The sequence below is a fragment of the Corylus avellana genome, chromosome ca11 (genome assembly GCF_901000735.1).
Source record: "Corylus avellana chromosome ca11, CavTom2PMs-1.0".
Classification (NCBI taxonomy): Eukaryota; Viridiplantae; Streptophyta; class Magnoliopsida; order Fagales; family Betulaceae; genus Corylus; species Corylus avellana.
In genome coordinates this window covers 9,544,284-9,565,634 of record NC_081551.1, presented here as the reverse complement: position 1 = coordinate 9,565,634, position 21,351 = coordinate 9,544,284, and the positions used below count along the sequence as shown (strand labels likewise).

General features: G+C 38.6%; 2 protein-coding genes across 2 annotated transcripts; one reads left to right on the top strand and one right to left on the bottom strand.

Moving 5' to 3' along the window:
* Nucleotides 1-1,245: 1,245 nt before the first annotated feature.
* On the top strand, nt 1,246-4,392 carry LOC132165628 (pentatricopeptide repeat-containing protein At2g13600-like). Its single transcript, XM_059576268.1, has one exon. It carries the CDS (start codon nt 1,465-1,467, stop codon nt 3,583-3,585), a length of 2,121 nt encoding a protein of 706 aa, XP_059432251.1. The 5' UTR covers nt 1,246-1,464; the 3' UTR covers nt 3,586-4,392.
* LOC132165629 (ABC transporter G family member 5-like) lies at nt 4,197-6,501 on the bottom strand. Its single transcript, XM_059576270.1, has one exon. It carries the CDS (start codon nt 6,273-6,275, stop codon nt 4,407-4,409), a length of 1,869 nt encoding a protein of 622 aa, XP_059432253.1. The 5' UTR covers nt 6,276-6,501; the 3' UTR covers nt 4,197-4,406.
* Nucleotides 6,502-21,351: the final 14,850 nt, after the last annotated feature.

Below are 21,351 nucleotides of genomic sequence, written 5' to 3'. Positions count from 1 at the left end.
TATTTTTCTTTAGAAAAATTGTCTTTTTTTTTTTTATTATTTTAAAAAATGGTCATTATTCTGAGGAAAAAGTCCTTTTTTTTTTTATAGAAAAAATATAAAATAAAAAAAAGAACCACATGTGATGTTCTTACTTCATAAATTTATTTGATTTTTTTTTAAAAATGACCACATGATAGAAAAGTTTGTCTCTATCATTTCTCTTTCAAATATCATGGAGCTTTTTTATTTTTATTTATTTTTTATTTTTTTATATTTTTTCATATATGTATGTATATATATATATATATATAATTCATTTCCTCGCTTAATTTTTTTTAGTTTCTTATTTTTTTAAATCGGTATTGAATTTTTGGCGTCTATGTCTTACATATTCAATGATAATTTAAAAAAATGAGAAGTCAAGAGAAGAAAAAAAAAGAGAGGTATATATATGGACATAAATTTATTATAAACCGATCCGGAAGAAATATCCGAAAACTTATGTAAAATAGTGTTAAGTGTCTGTAAACATTTAAAAGGAATATTAAATTCTTAACCTCACTAATAGTAATTTATTAATTTAGACTAAATTTAATGTATCTTTTAAATTACAAACACTTAAACTATTTTTGGAGAATATTTCCTCCAAACCCATTTGGAGAAATTTTTGTTATATATATATACATATAGAGAGAGAGAGAGAGAGAGAGGGGGAGAGCCCCTTACATCCGGATGGGCTGCAAATGCCTTCTTTTAAGCACCAAATTAGAAGCTAGTATGTCAGATAAGTACACAAAATGGAATAGACTTGTAAACACCAGATCCTTAAAGAAATTTCATAATCTTTCTCTTTCTCTTTCTCTTGCCCGTTCAAAGCCCCAACTCAACGGAAACCACCGGAGGTCCGGAGTAGCCGAACGCCGCCATCGCAATCAGCCGAACGTCAACAAGAACACCAACAAGTGTAAGCCCAAAACCAACAAGACTCAGCAACTCACGAACACCAACGAGAGTAAGCCAAAAACTAGAAAATAAAAAACCAACATTTAGCCAGACCAGCGTGGGTCACAGCTAGACCCGCGTGCCGGGGCCACCAAATCATCTATCTCTCTCTCAGGTGGATTCTGGCGGTGGCTCCATGGATTCCTGATGGTTGGCGTTCGGCGGGCGGCGAAAATTGGCAGTTGTCGGAGGCGCTGCTTGGTGGTGGCCGGTGTGGGAGGTGGCAGGGGAATTTGGGAAAGAGGGGGTGGGAGCATGTGGGAGAGGGGGAAAATGAAGAGAATTTTCTATTGAATAGGATTAGGTGTTTTCATTTCTATTGAATTTTATGCTCCTTGCTGATGTGTCAAGTTTTAATTTGTTGCTGTAAAAGTGGTATTTTGCGGCGCATACGGACCTAAGGTTTTGTCTTGAAGCATACATGTTAAGTTGTAACCCCTAAAAACACGCCCAGAACCTGTCTTCTCTAAAGATAATGGAATGGCTAGACATGGCTTGGTCCAGAAACTCGTGGTGGGCGACCTCTGCTTCCACAACTCGTCTCCCTTTGCGAAGCTCTTGGACTCGTGCGTCAAATCGAGGTCGGTGCGGGACACGCGACTCATCCACGCCCGTATCATCAAATCCCAGTTTTCCTCTGAAGTTTTTATCCAAAATAGGCTTATTGATGTCTATGGTAAATGTGGTTGTTTGGACGATGCACGCAGAGTGTTTGATCGAATGCTTCAGAGGAATACTTTCACTTGGAATTCGATTGCAAGTGCTTTAATAAGATGGGGCTGTCTTCATGAGGCTGTGCAAGTCTTTGGGTCGATGCCTGAGCCAGACCAGTGCTCGTGGAACTCAATTGTATCGGGTTTTGCGCAACATGATCGTTTTGATGAAGCCTTACAGTATTTTAGTAAAATGCATAGGGAGAATTTTGTGCTTAATGAATACTCGTTTGGTAGTGCTCTTAGTGCCTGTTCGGGACTGATGGATTTGAAAATGGGTATTCAAATTCATGCTTTGCTCTCAAAATCCTGCTACTCGTCGGACGTTTATATGGGTTCTGCTCTTATTGACATGTATTCTAAGTGTGGGAGTGTGGTTTGTGCTCAAAGAGTTTTTGATCGGATGAGTGAACGGAACAGAGTTTCTTGGAACAGCATGATTACATGTTATGAGCAAAATGGCCCGGCAAGTGAAGCTTTGGAGGTTTTTGTGAAAATGATGGATTGCGGGATTGAACCAGATGAGGTCACTCTAGCTAGCGTGGTCAGTGCTTGTGCGAGTTTGTTGGCAATTAGAGAAGGTTTGCAGATTCATGCTCACGTTGTGAAAAGGGACAAATTCAGGGATGATCTTGTTTTGGGAAATGCATTGGTTGATATGTATGCAAAATGTTGTAAAATCAAAGAAGCTAGATGGGTTTTCGATCGGATGCCAATTAGGAATGTGGTGTCTGAAACGTCCTTGGTGAGTGGGTATGCAAAGGCAGGAAGTGTGAAAGATGCAAGGTTAATGTTTACAAACATGATGGAGCGGAATGTAGTGTCTTGGAATTCACTTATTGCAGGGTATACACAGAATGGGGAGAATGAAGAGGCGCTTGGGCTCTTCCTCCTGCTAAAGAGGGAATCCATTTGGCCAACCCATTACACCTTTGGGAATCTACTCAATGCTTGTGCCAATCTTTCGGAACTGCAGCTGGGCAGACAGGCTCATGGCCACGTTTTGAAGCATGGATTTCGCTTTCAATCTGGAGAGGAGAGCGACATTTTTGTGGGGAACTCTCTCATTGACATGTATGTGAAATGTGGATCAGTTGAAGATGGGAGCCGGGTATTTGAAAATATGGTGGAAAGGGATTGTGTCTCTTGGAATGCCATGATAGTGGGATATGCACAAAATGGTTATGGAACTGAAGCTCTTCAAATTTTCCAAAAAATGTTGTTATCTGGAGAGAAACCAGACCATATCACTATGATCGGTGTTCTATGTGCTTGCAGTCATGGGGGGTTGGTTGAAGATGGGCGTAACTATTTCCACTCAATGAGAACGGAGCATGGTATGACACCACTGAAGGACCATTATACATGTATGGTTGATATACTTGGTCGAGCTGGATGCCTCGATGAAGCAAAGAGTTTGATAGACACAATGCCGATGCAGCCTGATGCTGTTGTCTGGGGATCTTTACTTGCTGCTTGTAAGGTCCATAAGAACATCAAATTAGGGAAGTATGTAGCAGAGAAGCTCTTGGAGATTGACCCTTGGAATTCTGGACCTTATGTACTTCTCTCAAACATGTATGCTGAGCTTGGTAAATGGAGGGATGTTATGAAAGTTAGAAAGCAGATGAGGCAACAGGGAGTTGTCAAGCAGCCGGGTTGCAGTTGGATTAAAATCCAAAGTGATTTGCATGTTTTCATGGTCAAAGATAAAAGGCATCCTCAGAGGAAGGAGATGTATTCACTTTTGAAGATGCTCACGGAACAGATGAAGAGAGCTGGGTATGTGCCAGATGCTGGTGTTCATGATGCTTGCAATGAGCAGAGTGAATCTGAATTTATCTCTTGTGACACAGAGGAAATGCCAGCAGATGCTGCTGTGGGTTGAAATCAAATGCTCTGCTCTTTGTATCCCTTTTACCAACACTGATTGATTCTTTTCCTCAATTTACAGAAACTCAAAAACTAATCTTACAATTAAGCATTTTTTACCCTCATCTCCCTGGAGGTGTAGGAAGACGACATACACATATCCCCTCTAGCATGGAGAATTACAGAGAGCCTGGAGGGAGGTCAGTATAATTAATTGTTAGGGGGCATATCATATGTTTAGTCGGCCAATTTAGGATATTGGTAGACAGAACTAACAGCCTTTGGCAAACATGCTCCTCTGTCTGCAGTTGTACCAATTGGGCCAGCTATGTTGCAGTTAAATGTGCCATGTCGTGATATGATTCTGGGAGCTGCTTAAATTAATAAATTAATTATGGTTTTAATTTACTTAAAATTTGTGCTGTTTTACAGTTTTGGAGTGTGTTGGGTTTTTCAGAGTAAAAAGTTTCTCTTGTTTATATACAGAACTGTACTGTCACATTTTGTACCGTCCACCAAGCATATACAAACAAGAACAAAAACACAAACCATAAAGAGAAGAAGAAGAAAAAGAAGAGCCTGGTGAATATGTGTTAGAGAGAGAGAGAGAGAGAGAGAGAGAGGTCATGTTTGAAATATTGAACATGAAAACCAACTTATCATTTTAGTACAATCTGGTGGCAGAAATTACACCTTTTTTTTTTATTTTATTATTGTTTTTTCATCTTTCCATGCTGTCATAAGTAAAGTCCAAGACATGTGAACCATCATCTTGTCCACAAACAAGAGAGAGAGAGAGAGAGAGAGAGAGAGAGAGAGAGATTTTCACCATATTCTTCAGATAAGGGCATCTCTGAGCCCTCTCTGTGAGCATCTACATCTAAGAATGACATAAGAAATAAACCTGTAAACCAAGATGAAGCACACCATAACAACAACATTTCTCCACCTACTATCCTCCCCATAGCCTTCTTCTCTAAGCACATCTTCTCCACTCACTTCACATGTCCCAAACATGTACTCCAAGCACTTTCCTGAGTTAGAGAACTCATTTATTAGAAACCCTTCAAACGGATACTTGAACAACGATATGTAATGCATGAAAATCCAGTAACTTGGAATCCCCTGCTTTGATATGAAGTAACCAGAGAAGAGAAAAAAGGATCCCATGACGCCGGCAATCACCGAATTCCCGACGATGAAATTAGGCACCAGAGCACTGAAACACACCACAACTGAATTTGCTGTATACAGAATTAACCAAATTAACAACAAGAAATGCAGAAAGGCCATGAAGTTGTGATTGAGTCCAACGAGCCAGTATAAGGGCACTGTGAATAAAATGGCTAGGATTAGTAGAAATGGCAAGTAAACAAGTCCATTGGCTACTGCATAGGATGAGACCCTGTAGCTTCCACAAGATGTTTCCTTCATAAGAATCTCCCTCTCTTGCAGAAAGATTGGCAGAGCTTCTGTGGTGCATGATAGCAAAAAAGTCAAAATGAATGCAAACAGACCTACCCTTTCCTGTGCTCCAACCAAATCATCTTTCAGATTGTAAAAGATCGAGCCAAGCACAAGCCCTGAGATCAGCATTTGAATCGTCCGGCAAGCAAATAGCTCCTTTGTCCGGAAGATGTTCTTGGAGAATCTATGAGTGAGAATCATGGTTTCTCGGAGTCTAGAATTTGCAAAGTCAAGTGGGAAATTTAAATCCATTCCAACATTGATTGTTTCTTCATCCACGACCTTCGATTGTTGAAAGAGCTGTTGTAGTGTGAACTTACCATCTTCTTTCTTTTGCAGGCTGGTTGTTGATGGCAGCTGCAGCAGCATTTCTTTGTGATCAACACGCTGAAATTTTCTGTGCTGTTGAATGGTGTCGATGGATTCGATGGCGAATTCAACAACATTGACATGAAGAGGAAGCTCCAAACCCATCAGCCTTAAGTTCACCCCAAGCTGATCCACCGCGCCATGGTGCAAGACGCAGCCATTAGCCAACAACAAAATTGTGTTGAACAGCTTTACAATCCGGAAGCCAGGCTGATGGATGCTGAGAATTACGGTTCTGCCGCGGGTTTCCGCCATGGTCTTAAGCATGTCAATGATTTGAAGAGCTGATGTGCTGTCCAGCCCTGAAGTTGGTTCATCAAGAATCAGCACTTTGGGATCATGTACCACGTCGACGCCGATCGAAACGCGGCGCTTTTCTCCGCCCGATATCCCGCGAACCCTGTCGTCTCCGACACGAGCTCCGGCGACACGGCTCAAGCCAAGCTCCTGGATCAAGGACTTCACCCTGGAGCTCAGCTCAGCCGGTGGAAGCCTTAGCCTTAGCTTTGCGCTGAACATTAAGGTTTCTTCAACTGTAAGTAAAGGAAAAAGGGTATCCTTCTGTGTGACATACCCTGATGTTTTCTTGAAGTGAGCTTTGTTGATGGGCTTTTGGTTCACAAAAATGGAAGCACTTTGTGGTGTGAGTTTCCCTGCTAGGATTTCCAGAAGGGAAGACTTTCCAGCCCCACTCGGACCAACAATGGCGAGAATCTCCCATGGTTTGGCTCGGCAGTTCACTGCCTTTAGGACTTGGCGGTCTGCTTGAGGATTCTCTTTACAGAAGATCTTCAATGGGTGCTGTTTGTTTTGTGTTTGGATGCTGTAGTTGATGCCTATTGCTTCAATCTCACACCCTTGTTTCTTCATTGAGGAAGCTCTCTTCTCTCTTCTCTCCTCTCTCTTCTATCTCAAATGATTTTCTTCTTGTTGATAATTTTTCTTATTTAATTGCTGGATTTTGGCTTCAACTACAAACTGAAAACAGTGAGGGGTTTAAAGGGATTAAATTCACAATTGCTCCTCGACTTTCTATACACGGTTCACGTGCAACTTTTGTGGCTGTTTGTTTCTGTAGACATATTTTGTCATCGAAATTTGTTTAGTTCACGTGGCAATGGTATGTGAAGTAAATTGCTTCTTGTTGTGAAGTTTGTAGATGTCTTCCAGCTTTTGACGACAAAATAACCTAACACACGTACCGCTTGCTTTTTGCTCGTCTCAGAATAATAGGTGGAAACTCTAGTAGACACTCGGCGTAAATAGAAATATTGCGATAATGTTGTAAATGAGGGTTGGCATTAAGGATAGGAAAAAATGTAAATGAGTCTACCAAATTTATTTGATTTGCAATTAGCTCTCAGTAATTTTAAAATGAATTCAGAGGTTCCTCGGGTATGACAAAAAACTAATTTATTCTATACACTCATATTCCATTAAATGTTAGACTTTACAAAATTGTGGTACGTGTCTTATTTAAATTAGTGTCACACTAATGAAATCTGTAAAGTCAGTGGAAAAAATTTAACTGTAAAGAATATATTATTTTTTTGGTAAATCTCAAAAACTTTTAAGTCCATTTTAATATTATACGGAGCTAATTATAAATCATATAAACCATAAAAACTGATTTTACATTTTTCCAATAAGAATAAGAACAAGAGTAAGGTGTGAGTTCAAAATTATTGAAAAGATTTTTTTTTTTTTTGGTTTAACAAACGAAAATAATATGAATCTATTTTATATAGAAAGTTGTGCCCGGGTTATTATTAATAAATTTGGTTAAATACCTTTTTAGTACCTAAATTTTAACGTCTTAATTTTTTCCCATTTAGGTTTTATTTTGTACCATAGAAGGTACTTGTCTTATGGGTAAATACAGAGTTAGTACCTCCGTCTATATTCTGTCAAAAAAACAAATGGATCGCCACGCTAGCCCAATCAAAACAAGAAACGTATCCTTTGCCTTAACAAAAAATAAAAATAAAATAAAAATGAAGAAAAATAATTAAAAGAAGAAGAAGAAGAAGAAGAAAGAGGGTTCCAATTGGGCTGGCCGGCTACCCCCATTTTGGTCATTGGGGGTGGCTCAGCCACCTAAGCCACCCCTAGGGCCGGTATGGGGGTGGCCAAACCACCCCCATAACCTATAGGGGTGGTTCGACCACCCTCAAATAACCAAAAAGGGGGTGGCCAAAACCATCCCCAAAGGCTTTAGGCCTTTTGGCCATGGGATGGTTTAAGTCACCCTTTCGGTCAGTAGTTTGGCTACTCCCAATGGCCCAAAAGAAAAAGAAAAAGAAAAAGAAAAAGAAAAAGAAAAAAAAGATAACATTTTGGCTCGTTGATGAGTGCCAAATATTGCATATTTGAGCCCCTTAATTTACATTTATAAATCCTTTAGCTATGTCATAATCTGATATTTTGTATTAGTTCTTTGTTTTTAGTATTTTGTAGGTCGATAAGGGAAAACTGCGCATTTAAAGTAAAAAATATAGAGTTTGGAAGAAAGCTGGAAAAAGTGCCATCAAAGTAGGATCGAGCGCACCATCCTGTGCTCGAGCGCACCCACACCCACCAGCAAGCTGCAAGCGCCCAAGTGTTGTGCCGCAGGAGAAGTTACATGCTGTTTTTAGGGTTTTAAACCCTAGACACTCCTATAAATACACTGCGAAACCTCAATAAAAAAAGGTGGGGAGACCAAGTCCGAATTTGTATAGTTTTTCTCCCTTTTTAGTTTTAGTTTTCTTTAGGTTTAAGTTTTATTTTCAACAATCATGTGGAGGCAAATTCTCAACTAAAGCTGAGGATGAAGCCTCATCGATGAAAAACAACACACTTTCATGTAAGTTAATATTATCTGAATTTATGGGTTTTGAATGTTTCAATTGTTTTACTTTAATTTAATTATTGAGATTTCTCTTATCTATTGTGATTTACGGATACATGTGATGATTTATGAGAGTTTTAATTAATTGTTTGCTTGGATCTTTATTAATCAAAATAAAATTGGATATCTTTTGTGATTTGTCTTACGGATACAATTGATGATTTGGTTTAATCCAGATATCTTTTGTGATTTGTGTAATGGATGGGTACATTAGATGATTTAATTACTTTGTGAAGCATAGAAAGAGATACATAAGATTTTATTTGTGAGAACTTTGGGTAATCTTCATGAACATGGAATGTGTTGTTCTGAATTGGTGAGTGAGGATTTCACAACCTTAGCACTTTCTTAATTGATTATTCTTTTCATCTTATTTAGTTTATGTTTATTTACTTTCAAAATCAAAAATCTTTTGGAACTAAGTTAGGATTAAATTAATTTAGACATATTTAGTCTTCAAAAACGCAATTCTCTGTGGATTCAACCTCGCACTTGCAAAAGCTATATTGTAAACGACTTGTGCACTTATGAGTATCATTTAAAACTCATAACAAGTTTTTGGCTTCGTTACCGAGGAATTGGTTTGCTTTTTGAAAATAATTTATTTTTAAATTGATTTTATCTTTCTACTAGTTATAATTAGGATTTTTTTTCCTGCAATTTTTATTCATGTTTCTAATATATAAAAAAAAGGTTTTCTTTTTTTGTTTTGTTGTTTCTGTTTTGCAGTTCTGTCATAGCTCTATCCGCACACCAATGCAAGTGCGATCAAGCGCACATCTAGTACGCTCGAGCGCACTCACGGCCTGCGCTCAATCCCTGCCCTCCTAAGCTCGAGCGCACCAGTGGTAGTAGACGGCTCAGCGCTCCTGCGCTCGATCCTATCCACACTGCTTTCGAGCACACTAGCGTAGCAAACAACACCAGCATAGGAGCCAGCGCACCTGGGCTCGATCCCATCCAGCTTGCGCTAGAGCGCACCTCTGCATACTGCTCCAAGACGGATCAGTACCAAATTTTGCCAAATTTATTTTTGGTCCGTTTTGTGAGTTTTTAATTTTTAGTTTTTAAGTTTTGGTACTTTTGTTTAGTTTTATGCTTCTGTGTCAGTTCTCTATAATACTTATTTTTGTTCGAAAAAAAAAAAAAAATTGTTTACTATTTTATGTTGGATATTTGCATGCTAAAGAGTGAGGGTGAAGCATGAATTTTTCGTTTTGTAATTTTAATACTTCCCCTAGTTGTAGGACACCTGGTCCTACCAACTACCCTCACATTTTCACACTACATAAACCATGTTCATATTGCTCCAATCCTCATCATAGTGATAGTAATTGTCCATTTGGGGACAATTTTTTAATTTTTCATATGAGCAAATGAACACTAATTTCTCCTACTCGGGGTTTGAATCAAATGCCAATTTTACACCTTGGGATGGAACAATCATTCTGATTTCCTATGGTCAGCTTAGGCTACAAGAAGTTATGCTTCCCCATGAACTACACCATCCAGACTATTCGCAGTTCGATAGCCAAGTCCTCCATCCTTTATCATATGACTATCCTCCTCAACAATCTTCATTGGAAGACTCTCTCAAAACATTTATGCAAATAACTGGCTAGTCCCTGCAAGAAATCAAAGATGCCACTATGGCAAACACTGAAGCAATTTCAAAGGTGGAAGGACAGATCGGTCATCTAGTTGCTAAATATAATAGAATAGAGGAAGAAGAGCTTCAAAGTCAGCTGATGGCTAGAGGACACTACATGATTGATGAAGATGATTCCAGTTATTCTTATCATGAGCATGTCCATGCCACCACCATACTTGGGAGTGGAAAAACTGTTGACAACAAGGTGGAAGAAAAAGAGGAGAAAATTGAGCCCCTGCTAACTCCAAATTTTTCCAATGACAAGGAAGTGAGTACTAAAGCTCTTTCCTTCATCACCATCCCTGTTGAGACAAATCATGAACCCCAAGCTTCATTTCCTCAATGTTCAAACAACCATCGTATGCAAAACTTTTCAAGGATTTATGCACACAAGGTCACAAATCTAGGAACCATCTTCTTAAGAAAATCCGTCTAAGCAAGGAAGTTGGCTACTTAAAATGGCGATACATTCTTCCTGAGTTCTATGAAGTTTTAAAGAAAAAATGATGGAAGGAATTGGTTGGACATCCAAATGATAGGGGAAAGTACGGTATTTTTTCTTTTTTATTTTTCGCACTACATTTCTAAGTTCTTTTTCTATTGTCATTTTATTTTTGTTTCTCACAGCAATTAATCTTTTGATGTTTGTTTTTGTGATAAAATATTGCTGTTAGTTTTGTTGACAGGTGTTTTGGTGTTTAAGTTTGGTGGACGTCCTGGCCTTTTTCACACCTTGATGTTTCCGTACTTCTGGTAATATATTTCTATACTACACATTGAGGGCAATATGTAATTCAAGTTTGGGGGTATGGAAATACACTCTGTCTATTTGTTTGTTTTTATCTATCTAAAAAAAAAAAAAAAAAAAAAAATTGCTATGTTGTTGTTAAGCATGAGTTAGCTATACCAGTGGTTTGATTTTCATTGGCTTGCGTAAAAGTTTAAACATATCATCATATCATTAGGAATCTGAGTCCTTTGACTCATTTTTGGGCTAGAAAGACTTCACTTGTTTTGAGTTGATTATCATGAGCACATTAGCATATATTCTGTGAGGTATGATATTTGAATTAAATCATTTGTATCTTGAGATTTGTTGGATGACTTGTTGATGAATAACTTTGGCTTGTTAAGAAAAAAAAAAAAAAAAAAATCATTTTGAGTTTTTCACTGAGTAACTGGACATCTTGCCTCATTAAGGATTGAGTGTTCGCGTAAAAATGTGTGAAATTCAAGTTAGTTGATTGTATAGCTAGTTTGGCTTTGAAGCATTTTGACTTGAGTTATTAAGCCCTTAGGGATGTTTACATCTAATGTCCTAAAACCATCTGGTTTAGGAGTCATTGGCTTAACACTCGTTACATAGGTCAATTAGAAAGCTTAAGGGAGCCAAGCATTGCACAGCCTACAAAAACAAAACAAAAAAAAAGCATATCTTGACTTAAACCTTGGTTGTCTTCATCTGATAGAATTCCTATGAACTTTGAGGTACACAAGCTTTGAGTAAATTAAAGCCTAATGATTGTATGTTAATATCATTTTGCACTTAATGGAATATGTGTTGTCTCAATTGCCCACTTATAAGTGAATTGATTTTGGGTGCCCTAATGATTGTAATGATGGTGTTTGTCTTGTTAAGCCTACTTATGAATGAGAACCATGGTTTGTGTGAAACTTTATTCTTTACAATAACATAGCACTGACAATGTTTGTGGGTATCATTGCTGTTAAAGCCTTACGAGACTTCACTCGTCCACTAGGGATGCCTAGGGGTTCAAAAGGCTCGTTGCATATGCTAAATGCAATCGTCTCTCTCACGAAAGAGGATTTATATTTCTTGCTTTCATTTTATTTTATTTTTAGTTTAGTTTTTCTACGGGACTAGCAAAATGTAAGTTTGAGGGTATTTGATGAGTGCCAAATATTGCATATTTGAGCCCTTTAATTTACATTTGTAAATCCTTTAGCTGTGTCATAATCTGATATTTTGTGTTAGTTCTTTGTTTTTAGTGTTTTGCAGGTCGCTAAGGGAAAACTGCGCATTTAAAGTGAAAAATACGGAGTTTGGAAGAAAGCTGGAATAAGTGCCATCAAAGTAGGATCGAGCGCACCATCTTGCGCTCGAGCTCATGTGTGCTCTATCCCAGCTAGGTTGTGCTCGAGCACACCCACACCCAACAGCAAGCTGCAAGCGCCCAAGTCCTGTGCCACAGGAGAAGTTACATGCCCTAGTGCGATTGAGTGCACTGGCCATGCGCTCGAGCGCAGTCGTATGCTAGATATGTCCTAGTGTCGTTTTTAGGGTTTGAAACCCTAAAAACCCCTATAAATACACTGCGAAGCCTCAAGAGAAAAAGGCGAGGAGACCAAGTCCGAATTTATACAGTTTTTCTCCTTTTTAAGTTTTAGTTTTTTTTAGGTTTAGGTTTTATTTTCAATAATCATGTGGAGGTAAATTCTCAACTAAGGTTGAGGATGAAGCCTTATCGATGAAGAACAACAGACTTTCATGTAAGTCAATATTATCTGATTTTATGAGTTTTTAAGGTTTCAATTATTTTACTTTAATTCAATTATTGAGATTTCTCTTGGATATCTATTATGATTTACGGACAAATGTGATGATTTAGGAGAGTTTCATTTAATTGTTTGCTTGAATCTTTATTAATCAAAATATAATTGGATATCTTTTATGATTTGTCTTACGGATACAATTGATGATTTGGTTTAATCCGGATATCTTTTGTGATTTGTGTAATGGATGGATACATTAGATGATTTAATTACTTTGTGAAGCATAGTACGACATACATAGGATTTTATTTGTGAGAACTTCGGGTAATCTTGATGAACATGGAATGTGTTGTTCTGAATTGGTGAGTGTGGATTCCACAACCTTTGCACTTTCTTAATTGATTATTCTTTTTATCTTATTTAGTTTATGTTTACTTACTTTCAAAATTCAAAATCTTTTAGAACTAGGTTAGGATTAAATTAACTTAGACATATTTAGTCTTCAAAAACACAATTCCCTGTAGATTCAACATTGCACTTGCAAAAGGTATATTGCAATTGACTCAGCACTTGCAAGTATCATTTAAAACTCATAACACTCGTTAGGGGTGACTGAACCACCCCCAAGGGTCATGGGGGTGGCTCGGCCATCCTCAAGCTAGCTGTATGTAGGGGGTAGCCGAAACCACCCCCTACTCCCAAACTGGCCTTGGTGGCTGGCTGAGCCACCCCCAATGGCCAAAATGGGGGTGGCCGGCCACCCACGTTGGAACCCTCTTTCTATTTTTTTTTTCCTTCATTTTTTAATTTTTTTACTAAGGCAAAGGACAAGTGTCATGTTTTGATTGGTATGATGAGGCGATCTGTTAGTTTTTTTGACAGAATATAGACAGAGGTACTAACTTTGTATTTACCCATAGGACATGTACCATCTATAATACAAAATGAAACCTAGGTAAGGAAAAAACAAAGACATTAAAATCCAAGTACTAGAAGGGTATTTAATCATAAGAAATTTTGAGGAAATAAAAGTTAATTTGAATATTATAGAAGTTTTTAAGGAAGAGTGGCATTTGGATAACAAATGGGGTATGAATATAGGTATTACACGGTATTGCCAGTTGAGACATGTTACACATTCTCTCAACTATTTTTTAATCATCTCTTTTTACAAATCCATTTGTGTACTTATATAGTTTCTACACAAATTTAATAGTAGTTCACCTATTCACTATACTGAGATGTGTGAAAGATGGGTTATAGAATGATTTCTTTTGCCAGTTTCTTTAGCATCTCATGTAGGAATTCGGCTTCATTTTTTCATCCCTTTCCTCATTTTCCAAAAGACGCCATACTATTAGTCCATACTTTACCATTGTAAATTTTTCCTAAAACTTCCTACAAATTAAAAGTGTGAAATTTTTCTACAACTCACTCTTTAAAAGTGTTGTGTGCCTTAGTATTTGAAGATCACATGTTTTTTTAATGAGTAATGCTAGATAAAATATTTTTATCCTACAAATGTCGAACATTGTTGACGTGGCACTCTAAATCAACCATTGGATCTGTTGTGCAAAAAAGGATCACAATTACAGTAAATAAGGCGAGAACAATTACACAAAATAACACAAAGACTTAAGGGAATCTCTCAATGTAAGGTACGTCCATTCGTGGAGGTGATAACGAAGAAATTCACTAAGAAATGTGAAGTACAAAAATATAGTAGAGAGAAAATCACTTTGACCTAAAACCCCAATCACTACAAAAAATAGTATTTTTTCTGACGAACTTTTTCTGACGTGTTAGGTAGTCTGACGCGTCAGAAAACATTCCTGACGGGGCCTTTTTGACGTGTTTCACGCGTGAACACTATAGGAGTCAGAAATGGAAAATTTCTGACGTGTCAAGTATCAACTCGTTAGAAATTTTTGACGTGTCAATTTGTGACACGTCAGAAATTATTTTCTGACATTTCAAATTTGACAAGTTAGAAATTTCTTACGTGTTGAATTGTGACACGTTAGAAATTATTCTGACGTGTCAAATTGTGACACGTCAGAAAAATTTCTGACATGTCAAGAAATTTCTGACGTGTGACCTGTTGACACATCAGAATTTTTGGTTAGTTTTTCTATTTTTTTTTTATCCCCCCAATATATTTTTTTTAATTTTTTCGGGACTATACCCGAATTTTGGATTACAATTAACCTGATAAACAATTTATCCATCAATCATTGCAAATAATTCTAGCTATTTTTCCATAAATCTATACGAATAACATAAGTCATATCCTAATAGGTCTTAACACACACAAAATAACATATATACCAAGTGCCAATAACCAACCACAATTACCAAAAAACTATCTCTGTTATCATCAAAAAAGATATCATAAATACAATTACATCAACAAAGTAACTTTTACACAAGTTTGAATGGCGAACTAGATGGTCAATGCTGATTATTGACATTCATAGCATCCTCTCCATGAGCTCCATCACCTGCAAACGATAAAAACAAACAATCACCAAACAATATTCACTATGTAAATTAAAATGAAAAATGTCCAAATATTCACCCAACTCAGTTGTTGAGTCTAACACAGTAAATGATATAACAAAAAAAGGTAAAACGATGATGAAGTTAATTAGCAAAAAATGCATATAAAAAAAAAAACAAAAATTTATTCCACAGAGCAATCAATGTTGACGTTCAATTGATAGACATGAGCAGACGCACTTCATTTTTGCCATGGCAATTATGTGAGATATATATTAACATTTTAATTTGTTGAGGATATTAACACATAGGACTTTACATAAATTCAAATCATGTTATATTATTTCCATAAAATTATGATATTCATCTAGTTAAGACTTGATCGTTTCATACTCTCACACAATCACATACACTAGATTGTTAATATTCTACAAGGACCATAGTTGTACATTGATCTCATAATACCAGTAAAACAGTTCAAATGCAAAGCTCGTACGTACCCACATCCACCACCAAACCAACCATGATATATAAACCAAATTCAACAGGATTTACATCATTAATTTAGAGAATGAATACAACATATATATCCATACTCTAAATTTATAAGTTGACATATATGCAGGTTTTAGAAGTTCACATATATATAGGTAAAGTTGTAAAAACACATTTGACCATTAAAAAATGTCAGTACCTGCTTCGCCGTCGATCGACGATGGCACCACCGCAATGTGTGGGGAAGCTCCCTCTGGTGCAGAGTTGAACCGCATCATTGCCTCGATCTGGCTCAATCGGGCTTCAAACGTTGCCTGACGTGCATTGTTCGCGGCCACCAATGCATCTATCTCTTCCTTGTGCTTCGCCTTCTCCGCCTCAAGAGCTTTGTCAAGTGTTTCTTGTGATATCATGGAGTGGCTGGTGTTTTCTGACCGTGCTTGTGATGGTGTATAGTATGAGCGTATGGAGCCCCGCACGGGCAAAATATTCGATCCAGCCTGCCGAACCCTACCGGCGTACTCAGGCTTATTTCCAAGCGCCTGTGCATACTCATCGTTGGGCGCCCACTTGACCGTTCCCCCTGTGATGCTAGACGACGCTGCAAGGTCGGTGGGTATCAGTTCCTTCATCCTTTTCTGTATGTTGCATTAATTATTGGGTCAGTGGGTCATACAACTGTTAATTGCAAATAATTTATCAAATATATAAACAAAGAATTAAATTGTAGCATACACATCTCTCTTCCACTATCTCATTCGGATATGTATTCTTCGTCTTCGTGTGCGTGTGGATGTAACTCTCTGCACGAGTAGGATACTTGCCCAGACGTATGGCCTGCCGAAAAAATATGACATACAGATATTTTTAAATATATCAAAAATGATTTGTTGTTTACATGGTAAATTACACACTTACCTCCTCATGTGTCACTCTGGCATAGCTCTTCGATCCGGTGCAATGGGGCGTATTATTTAATGCTCGCAAGTGCTTCATTTTTGCCGCATAGTCTTACACAGTTACCATATTGATATGTTAATAATGTTAGGAAATTTGGTTTTAGTACTCTTTATTTGTGACACTACACAATAAAGAGGCAATTTTGTTTTACATGATACCCGTACATGTTAATAAAACCATATAATGACACTACACAAAATGAAGAGTTTAACTTATGACTTACCTTATTCTGACGAGTACACTATCTCTCCAATAAGATCTCCACGTCTTCGGCATTGTACTCGTCAAGTGTTTGTTCCCCCACTCTTGCCTGTATAGTATCCGGAGTATCTTCCTCCGTAATGGCACAACGTCTTTTAAGCTCGTACCTCCAAGTCCGCAGCTTTGATCCGATATCCTTGAATGCTTCATTCTTTATGGCTTCCAAATTGAATTCGGGCGGGACGAAAAAGTATGCTTGCACATGTTCAAAATTGTTAAATTAAAAAAACCTAAAATATATGTGTGCAACTTAGAGCGTATATATACATATATACATTATGAGTGTTTTACATAATATGCAACACATACCATCAAGGCGTCCCAAATATCCTCCTTGGTACGTTGCGGTACCTTCGTCCAATTGTCCGGTATTCGGACATAATTGGAGCTCCTTATAACATTTCCAGCCATCCGTTTAAACCTCATGGAGCTAAAGCCGACGGGCTGGCATGCTGCATTGTACTCCATTATGATTCGTTTGCCGGCGGGGACTCCCGGCAACCTGTGAGAGTCACGGATGGTAAACACCTCAATAACTTCATTTCCCTCTGAATCGGTACCTAACAGATTAAAAAATTACCGATGTAAGTTATGTCGAATTCAATACTAATTACAACTAAATTAAGACATATATACACGACATTCGAACATATCCACTTACTTATGGTGCAGACCTGCCGAGGGCGTAACTGGTCGTCGGGAGCAGGGTCGGTTGGCTGCGGGTCAGCTGTGTCCTGTGTCGCACCAATACAGTCTTCCTCGGCCGATGTCTCACTGTTGTCGGGACCTGTTATGTTTTTTAGAATATTTAGAATTATATGAAGTTGTAGTTGTAGTTAAATAATATAATTGATATCGCACCAATATAGTTAGAAATTTCCAAAAAACTTGCAATCTTTCCAAAAAAACTTTCGGCCATACCTGCGCTATGCTGGCTGTATAGCTGCTCTACATGCCCCTGGGTACCCTGTCCAAGTTGGCTGGCTGGCAGATACCCCATTTGGGCCATGCCTGCCCGACCGTATGGATTATGGAGAGGGATCTCCCCTTCCATATTGCCTAGAAGTACCGGTCGATATCCGTCCTGAATGCCCAGAAGCTGAGCAACGTCTTGTGGCTCGCTATCATCAAGGTGGTCTGACGAAGACCCAAGCGACATAGGCTGTCGCACTACAGACGAGCCCCTGCGTGCTCTTCTCTTCCCCCTATGACTCATAGTAACCTGCGAAAAATACCACAAATTCAATTAATCACGTATACAATGTATGAAATATTCACTACGTTATGTATGCATGACTCACACGTATGAAATAAGATATATACCAGATTTTATCCAATTAAATAACTATATTAAGTGCGTTGATGGGCATATAGTGAACAACTACCAATCCATATATATATATATATATATATATATATATATATATATATATATTCAGCTTTTATTCAATCACATACGCTTCAATTGGATCTAAGTCGGGTCTGACGTATTGGATATGATCCTGCAGATCGTGATCACAATTTCTGGTCAATATGAGCAGCTCACACTCGTGATAATTGGCACATGAATTCTGATGCCCTTCACTCTGACCAACGTCGTATATATTTCTTGGTTTGGTCCTTACTGCGCAAACTCAATCCGGGTATCTATCATCTTCTACGTAAAATACCTGATCAACTTGTGAAGTTAGCACATACGGCTCATCAGTAACCAGTTCTCCCATGTGAACAAGGTTTTTGAAGTTCACAAGTATAATGCCATACTCATCCACCTTGTACCCCTTTTCCCTCGTGGTGTCCGCCCAATCACACTTGAACATAACGTACGTAGTCCTGTCGTAGTACTCAATCTTGAGTACTTCCGTTAATTTCCCGTAGTATGTTTCGCCATCAACAATCGGCACACACACCCCGCTGTTCTGAGTCCTCTTTCCGGCATCAGATGCAATAGTGCGAAACAACTTGCCGTTAACCACATGTCTATTGTATTTGACTGCTGACTCCCGCAGCCCTCTATAATGCATTATCAATTTCTCACCAAGTTCTTTCCTAGATCAATCATCCAATCGATCGACCTGTGAATATTTACAATACAATGTTAACACTTGGTTAAAGAGTGTTTCAGTTGATTTGGAAAACATTATGCATGCAAATATAATCTGACAATTGCTTTTGTTAACATCACGTCATTCTTACGTAGTCACGGTACCAGTCGCAGAACAGCTCATAATGTTGGGTTTCCAACTGATCCTCTGTTGTTCGCCCCCTAAGCGTATCCATGTGCATTCTACAATTCGAAATGTTATTAATTATAATTCGATACGGGAAATGTTACAAGTTCATTGAACATACAATATGGCGAAGAAGGACCTCGACTTACGTCTGCAATTGAAGGAAGTCGTCCGAATTGAACATAATATACCGGTGTATCTGTGTCATTGTGATTCGGTCGAGCCGGACTCGTGTTCCATGTCCCTTTGAACTATCCGGATTTCTTTGTATCCTATTGTGAAATGTTGGTGTATTATCTAAATATCTCGAACAGAACGTCACCAACTCAGTATCTATGTAGCCCTCCGCAATGTAGCCCTCAGGAGCCGCTTTGTTACGCACATTAGATTTGAAAACTCCAAGGCTCCTAAATATAAACGAATACAATCAATCAGTGCAGTTAGTACTTGTCTTGTATTAGAGTTAAACCATAAAATATGAAATATTCGTAAATAAATTTTACCTCTCCGCCGGATACATCTACCTATACTGTACTGGTCCACCGAGTCAGCATTCACCGATAAGATGCACGGCCACATGAACCATGCTTGTGAAAAAACTGGGGGGAAAAACCTGTTCCATCTTGCACAACGTGATACAGACGTCACACTGTAGTCAGTCAATATCCTCTTATGTCAATGTTGTTGAACATAGTCCTCTTAAGAATGCAGACATCTCAACAAGAGGTCTAACCACGTTGCTTGGAAGTGATCCATGCAATGCAATAGGTAGAAGCTGCTGCATCAGTACGTGACTGTCATGACTCTTTAACCCCGATATCGTACAGTCCTTAAGTCGTATACAACGGGAAATGTTCGAGGCATATCCATCAGGCACCCTTATATTTCGTAAGACTTTCGAAAAATGTGTCTTATCATCCTTGGACATCGTGTGGGTAGCTTGCTACATATAGGTCTTACCATTCTTACCAGTGTAGGGATGAAGTGTACGTCTTAAACTCATTTCTTGCAAATCTAAGCGGGTGGCGAGGTTGTCCTTCGCTTTCCCTGGAATGTCCAGTATTGTACCAAGTATGTTGTCCATCACGTTTTTCTCTATGTGCATAACATCAAGGTTGTGCCGTAATAAATTATCTTTCCAATACGGCAACCTAAAGAAAATACTTTTCTTCTTCCACACTACATTAGAAGTATTTGTCTCCTACTTCTTTCCTTTTTCTTTCGTAGCCTCCCTTGCTTGACCAGCGTTCTCATCCCCAAACACCATCCCTTCTAATTGGCTCATGATTTCGTCTCCACTTGGCACATCAAGGGCACATTCTAATTCTACGTTGCGGTCAAATGTTCTTTTGTTCCTCCTCCATGGATGATCCATGGGCAAGTATCGTCTGTGCCCCATATAACACCATTTATGACCATGTTTTAACCACTTCGACCTCGTCGAGTTCATACAGCACGGATATGCCTTCTCACCCCTGGTAGACCATCCAGACAAATCTGCATATGCTGAAAAGTCATTAATTGTCCATATCAACTGCGCTCGTAGGACAAAATTATTTTTCTTTGAGACGTCGTATGTGCGCACCCCTACATTCCATAGTTCTTGTAACTCCTCAATTAAGGGTTGAAGGTAGACATCTATATCCATTCCAGGAGAACTTGGGCTTGGAATAATCAATGATAGTATAAAAGATGTCTGTTTCATGCACATCCAAGGAGGCAAGTTATAGGGCATAAGCATTACAGGCCAAGTGCTGTGAGATGTGCTCATGTTTCCAAATGGATTAAATCCATTCGAGGTTAGTCCGAGCCTTACGTTCCTGTTGTCCGCTGAAAACTCCGGATGCAAATTGTCGAATGACTTCCATGCTTCGCCGTCAGCCGGATGCCTCAATACGCCGTCCTTTGTGCGGCCTTCTGCATGCCACCTCATAAAGCGTGCAATATGCTCTAACATAAATAACCTCTGTAGTCGTGGTACAAGTGGAAACCACCGCAACACCTTCACCGGACGTTTCTTGCCCGACGATATAGGTTGACCATCCTCATCTAAATTGATTGCATCCCTCCATTTAGATTTTCCACATACGGTACATGAATCCAACTCGTTTGTGCCCTTCCAGAATAACATACAGTCATTACGACACGCCGGTATCTTCTCATACCCAAGTCCCATATCTCGTAAAAACTTTTTCGCCTCATATGTATTACCTGGCAGCTTTTCATCACTCTCAGGCAGCATCTGGTTGATGAACTCTAGGAAGGTCGAGAAGCTCGCGTTACTAAGTCCACCAACGCACTTTAGGTTGTACAAGTGTACAGTCGCACTTAGTTTTGTATGTTTTGTTCCATTATGAAGTGGTTTCTCCGCCTTTTTCAAAAGGTCGTAATACTTTACTGTGTCACCTTCAGCGGCTTCTTCGTTTACAATTTCTTCACCCCCTC

Coding starts and splice junctions, on each gene's coding strand:
- LOC132165629 (XM_059576270.1), bottom strand. CDS start 6,275: ATGAAGAAACAAGGGTGTGAGATTGAAGCAATAGGCATCAACTACAGC.
- LOC132165628 (XM_059576268.1), top strand. CDS start 1,465: ATGGCTAGACATGGCTTGGTCCAGAAACTCGTGGTGGGCGACCTCTGC.